Source organism: Corvus brachyrhynchos, unplaced genomic scaffold, assembly GCF_000691975.1.
Source record: "Corvus brachyrhynchos isolate BGI_N302 unplaced genomic scaffold, ASM69197v1 scaffold239, whole genome shotgun sequence".
NCBI lineage: Eukaryota > Metazoa > Chordata > Aves > Passeriformes > Corvidae > Corvus > Corvus brachyrhynchos.
In genome coordinates, this window is record NW_008246057.1 from 9,065,440 (window position 1) to 9,072,001 (window position 6,562).

General features: G+C 42.1%; 1 protein-coding gene across 5 annotated transcripts in view; it reads left to right on the plus strand.

Moving 5' to 3' along the window:
• Positions 1-347: 347 nt before the first annotated feature.
• The window catches only part of MOV10L1 (Mov10 RISC complex RNA helicase like 1), a 41,544-nt gene continuing 35,329 nt past the window's right edge, over positions 348-6,562 (plus strand). For all 5 annotated transcript variants that reach the window (XM_008642590.2, XM_017746036.1, XM_017746037.1 and 2 more), the window contains exons 1-2: positions 348-499; positions 4,624-4,805. In XM_008642590.2, the coding sequence (XP_008640812.1) occupies positions 421-499; positions 4,624-4,805 (261 nt within the window). In that variant the 5' untranslated portion in view covers positions 348-420. The remainder of the gene's footprint in view (positions 500-4,623; positions 4,806-6,562) is intronic.

The window sequence follows — 6,562 nt, forward strand, 5'->3', positions numbered from 1 at the left end:
ACTACGACCACAATTTCGGACAGCACCACCAGCAAGCAACAAGCTGCACGCACCCCTTTCCTTTAAGCTTTTCTGTGGTAACCTCGTGCGACACCACCTCTAGAGTGCCCTTGCCACCCTTTTAGAAAACGTAAACAAAAAGTAAAGAAAAACGTCTTCAATAATGTAAATAAAAACCAATGTCACAACATAAATAAAAAGATGTGATAATAAAAAAGCTTAATTTAACACATCTGACTGCCTTCAGCAAAGCGCAAATGCAGGTGAAATGGAATTTTCCCATTTAATTATACAGATATAGAATTTGATTTCTTTCTTATGCCCACTGAGCAGAGAAGCAATCGGGGCGCTCCCGGGGAGTTTCACGCCTCGGCCGGGCGGACTTTGCAGGGCTCTGACCCTGCGCTGAGGCTCTCCGGCATGCTGTCTTTCCTTTCTAAGGCGGTCTCCTTCTTCTGGAGACGCGCAGATGACGAAGATAAGAGATGGGCTCCCTCAGGTAGGAATTCCGGGCCGGTTGCGGGTTTGTGGTGCAGCTTCTGAGCTGTTAGGTGTGCTTGTCCCCCACGTGAGTGCAATTGAGGGCAGACCTGTTTCCTTAAGAAAAGAAGCGTTAGGAAAATTAGTCCACAAACACCAGAGGTTTATGTCCAAAAAGCAGACGGAGGAGTCCTGTTACATTATTCAAATAAGGGGAGAGGTCTTGGGCATTTCCTATGGGGTCTCTCAGGCTGTTTGAGGACGCGGCCTCCTTTTTATCCTAATTTCCCGGCCGCATTTCCCTCCCTTTCCCCATTGGCTGAGGTACTTGAGAGGCACAGACTTCCCGAATTGCCTAGTAAAGACCCTCTTCTAATGTGTACCCCCCTCCTTCTTTTCTTTTTTTTTTTGTGTCTCTGTTCTTTTTCTCTGAATCGAGGGATTTAACGAAGTCTTGAGTGACAGTCTGTGTCAATTAGTGGAGTTCCTGTGGAATTTATGGTTCCTCCCATTGCTTCTTTCATCTCTCAGTATCTGGCTTTATCTACAGCAGGCCCACAGTTTGTTAAGACACCTCCTTCTCACTCCTTTCAGAAGTAAGGAGAAGATTGAGATTATAAGGCATCATTTTGAGTACACAGCATGTGGAAGTTTTCCCCGAAGTGCTTTTTTGCCGTTTCCTGGGTAGGACAGGTTACTTTTGCTGCTGAGAGTATGGAGTGAGGTGTAGGAGCAGTGTTGTGGTGAAGCTTTGGGTTTTCCCTTGTGCTAGTATCCTAATGAATAAACTTTCGTTTTACTTGGGCTGTAGAATGGAGATGATAGTGTAGTTTTCATATTTCAAAATTATGTACATTTAAGAATGCTTCTAGTAGCATTATTCAATGTAGCAGGAAATACCTTTTCATATTTATGAATGCTTGAAAGAAAAAAAAAAACACTTTTTGTCTTGACTGTAAGTGTAGCTAGTAATATATTCGAAGTCTAAACTAGCATATTTCAGCCCACGTTTAAGTCTGAAGTTGCAGGGCAGTGCAGTTGAGTTGTCTGTGTGATACATGAGTAGATAGTACGTATAATCCAAAAGACTAAAAACTTCTAGGTTTACAGAGAAACATCGCTACATCTAGGTTCAGAAGTATATTAACTATAATATCATTTAAACAAATCTGAAGAATTAATTTGTATAGCTTGTTTACTTTTCCTGCTTTTTCGGTATAGAAATCTTAACTATGTTGGAGTCCCCATGCAAACAGTGCTGACGAGTTTCTTTTGCTGTAGGAAATCTTAAAAATAGTTGATGCCTCACAGCTTTTGGGAGAAGCTATTTAGTGTGCAGGTATTTATTTATTTATTTCAAGTTTTTCAGCATATTTGAATAATTTTTTTTAATATATATATTTGTATTCAAGTGTCAGATTCTGAAATGGAGTAATCCTGGCCTGACTGAACAGAAGGCTTTGGCTGAACCTCAGGAAAAGAACAAGAGAGTTTGACTTTTGGAAGAAGGCACAGGCAGCTCAGGATAACTACAAGGATGTCATGTGGTTATGCAGGGAGTAAATTAGAAGGGGCAAAGCCCAGCTAAACGTTTCTGTAAATGTAATAGCAACAAAAGGAGGACTAAAGAGAGCCCCCATCTATTTTGGGTCTGGAGGGAAACACAGTAATAAAGGATGAGGAAAATGTTGAGGTGCTTGATGCCCTTATTGCCTCAGTCTTTAATAGCAATACCAGTGGTACCCAGCCTACTGAGCTGGAAGATGGGGGTGAGGAGCAGAATGAAGCACCTGTAGCCCAAAGGCATGAGTCCATGGGATGGGACAGGATCCACCCCAGAGCACTGAGGGAGCTGGCAGAGAAAGTCACCAAGCCACTTCCCATCATTTACCAGCAGTCTTGGCTAAGCAAGGAGATCCCCATATGCAAGATGGCAAATGTGACAGTCATCTAAATGAAAGGTGGGAAGGATGGTCTGGGAACTATAGGCCTATCATCCTGACCTCAGTGCTGGGGAAGACTGTGGAGCAGATCATGTTGTGTGGCATGTGCAGAACACCAAGGGATCAGGCTCAGCCAGCATGGATTTGTGAAACACATCAAGCAACCTCATCTCCTCCTAGGAGGTGACCCACTTAGTGGATGAGGAAAATGCTGTGACTATTATCTTTACCAGTGATCTGAAGGGATGAAGGGATCAAAGACACCCTCAGTTAGTTTGCAGATGATCCCAAGTTGGGTGGGAGTGTTGATCTGTTTGAGGGTAGGAAGGGTCAGCAGAGGGCTCTGGACAGGCTGGATCAATGGGCCACGGGCATGAGGTTCAACAAGTTCACGTGATGAGTCCTGTATTTGGGTCACAACCCCATGCAGAGCTAAAGGCTTGGGGCAGAGTGGCTGGAAAGAGGCCCAGCAGAAAAAGACCTGGAATGCTGGTCAACAGTGGCTGAATATGAGTCAGCGTGTGCCCGGGTGGCCCAAGGAGGCCAATGGCATCCTGGTCTGGATCAGAAATAGTGTGGCCAGCAGGACCAGGGCAGTGATTGTCCTCCTGTATGCAGCACTGAGGAGGCTGCACGTCAAATCCTGTGTTGAATTCTGGTCCCCTCACTACAAGAAAGACATTGAGATGCTGGAGCATCAAAGTGTCCGAAGAAGGGCAACAAAGCTGGTGAAAGGTCTGGAGCACCTGCTGAGGAGTGACTGAGAGAGCTGGGGTTGTTCAGTGTGAAGAAAAAGAGGCTCAGGGGAGACCTTACTGCTCTCCACAACTGCCTGAAAGGAGGTTGTAGTGAGGTGGGGGTCAGTCTCATCTCCCAAGAAACAAGGGATAGGATGAGGGGAAATGGCCTCAAGTTGCACAAGGGGAGTTTTATACTGGATATTAGAAACTATTTCTTCATGGAAAGGGTTGTTAAGCATTGGAACAGGCTGCCCAGGGAAGTGATTGAGTCAACATCCCTGAAGATACTTGAAAAGCTGTGTAGATGTTGCTCTTAGGGACAAGGTTTAGTAGTGGACTTGTTAATGTTAGATTTACAGTTGGATTTCCTGATCTTAAAGATCCTTTTCAACCTGAATGGAAAAAAAAGATGGGTACAGAGGCTGGACAGCACCTGTGTAGAATGAGATCAGAGAGTTTGGGTCAATGGCAAGTTGAATATGAGTCAGCAGTGCCCTGGCAGCCAAGACGGCCAACTGTGTCCTGTCCTCAGGCACAGCATCGTTGGCTGGGTGAGGGAGGGGATTGTCCCACTCTGCTCTGCACTGGGGCAGCCTCACCTCAAGTCCTGTGTGCAATTTCAGATGCATCAATGTAAGAGCTACATCAAACCATTATGGTAGGTCTAGTAGAGGCCGACCAAGATGGTGAAAGGTCTTGAGGCTGTGACTTAGGAGAAGCAGCTGAGGTCACTCGGCTTGTTCAGCTTGGAGAAAAGAAGACTGAGGTGTGACCTCATCACAGTCAACACCTTGGGTGTGGGGGATGGTGCTGATCTCTCCCTGAGGACCAGTGATAGGACACAAGGAAGTGGAAGGAAGCTGCATCAGGGGAGATTCAAACTGTACAGTAGGAAAAGGCTGTTCTCCATTGGGAGGGTGGTCAGTCACTGGAACAGGATTCCCAGGGAAGACACCAAGCCTCTCAGAGTTCAAGGGGCGTCTGGATGATGCACTGAATCATATTGCTTAGTTTTAGGTAGTCCTGTGAGGAGCAGGGAGAATTCCCAGGGAAGACACCAAGCCTCTCAGAGTTCAAGGGGCGTCTGGATGATGCACTGAATCATATTGCTTAGTTTTAGGTAGTCCTGTGAGGAGCAGGGAGTTGGACTCCATGATCCTTATGGGTCTCTTTCAGTGTGACATATTCTGTGATTTTTTTTTTTTTTTTTTTAAAATGGAGCTTAGAGCATGTTGGTTTTAAAATGTAGTTTGTATTTAACTAGCTTTATTAATTGGTTGAAACCATAAATGGCAATAAGACTTCAAGTCTTAATTGTGAAAATAATTAGTTGGCAACTGTTGCTATTTCCATTTGGCTTTTTGATGGAATGGATGTCCCTTTTAGTAGCATTCATAACTTTTTGCATAGTTCTATAAACAAGTGATTTGAGTTTGTGAACACTTTTCCTTTTGATGCAGGTGATAAGGAATTGAAAAGGATACAAGGAGTAGTGACAAGACTTTGCCATGATTATGGGATGATAGATGACATGATAGTCTTCACGAAGGATGTTACAAAAAACATGCTGCTGGCTGTTGGACAAGAAGTCATTGCCACTGTGGAAGAGGATATAACATCAGGTGGCCTGAAGGCTGTCAGGGTAAGAGGTGAAGATAAATAGCACTCTCACTTTTTCCATAAGCACCTGGAGGCTTTGTTTTGGAAGTTGCTATAGTTTTAGCCTCACAAATTCTACAAAATAGGAGAAATCGCAAGCCCTTCACCTAGTGGGAATAAGCTGGATTTTCTGGGTTGTTTTATTCCATCTCCTTTCAAATTATGTGTAATACTGATTCTCTGAATACACGTGTAGATGTAGTGAATAAGAAGCTATTAGTTGAGATAGTTGCATCAGAATTTTAGTCATAGCTACTCCAGATCTGTACAAGTTTTCCAAGTTTCACAGTCAATTTTATGTTACTGTTATATGAATGGATAAGAAGATCAAAGCAGTTTGATCTTGTGCAAAGTTCGCTCTTTTTGCACTGAAGTAATTTATGTTCTTGTGAATAAGAACAGACATTTCAAAACTTCTTGTTGTAAAAATTGGCAAGTTAATGTTATAGACAACTATAAAAATGGAGCTTTTGCTACCTTTCTTGCTTGACATTTCATTTGCAAACCTATTTCAACCTTGATTATATCTTGTCGCAAATTTTGAGGGGAGTTTTTCTTAGCAAATTCATTTCATGTTGAAACCAAATGTAGTTTCACTGATTAAATAAAACCAAAGAAAGATTTAGTGGGGAGACAGTTTTATTCTGCAATCCAAAATTAAACGTAGGAGGAAAGTAAATGGGAAGACTTGTTTCTAAAGTATTACCAGCTCTAGTGCTATCAAAAACCTAGTGTCTTGTAAGATAACCTTATGGCTCTTCTTATTTGCTTCTGTTTCTCCTTTTTAAATTTAAATTACTTTCTTGCATAAAAACTAAGTATTGTTTGTCCAACAAGCAATTGCAATGCTATTTGGTAAAATAGTACTCACAGTCAGAAAATGGAGTAGTTTAAGTCTTACTTTTTCTTCCTTGTTTTTCTTCTGACTGACAGCTTTCACCATACTGATGAAATACTGTCATTGCTCCAAAATATGTAAACCTGGTAACTGAGAAACTGCATATGGATCTACAAAGCAACTAGAATATTTTAGCAGCTGTGGCATGTTTTGCTGTATGTTCTAGATAATGGCAATTTTCAAAAGTACTTTTTTTCAAAAGCGTGATGATTTATCTTATTCCAGTTCGTGAGCCATAATCCTGCAGGCATCTTGGACTGTTGGCAGTGTAAGTTGGTGGCTGGGTGAAAAGCTTAGAGACAAGTTTATGTCAAGAGCTGACTGTACTCTGTAGAAAGTCAACGTCCAAGGGCAGTCTTAATACAATAAGCAAGAAGAAAAAGCTCATTTCATCAAAGTCTGTTCTAAGAACATAACAAAAACCCCTAAACTGTTCTGTACTTTGTGATGTATTGTGTTACTTTCCATATAGAGGCACAAACTTGAGATACTCTGAACATTTGATAAGAAGAGACAACAGTATTTGAATAATAGTTGTCTTGGACGGTGGAGAACTAAGTCCCTTTTAAACCCATAGTTAGAGGAGAAAATTTAGCTTCCTGACAAGCATAATTATTAAATACTATACAAAATGATGCTTGGATACCAGTACTATCTCCTTCCAGATAACTGAGATACTACCACTTAACTTTGTTTTTTAAGTGATCTAGAAGGTACTCCTCTAATTGCAGAGATGAGTGCAAGCTCTGCAGCCTGGACACTGCAGTTGGGGGGAGAATCTGGAAGGTGCAGTTTAAACTTTGGTGCTGTCAGTGTGGTTATGTTACTTGCTTTAAGAAAAG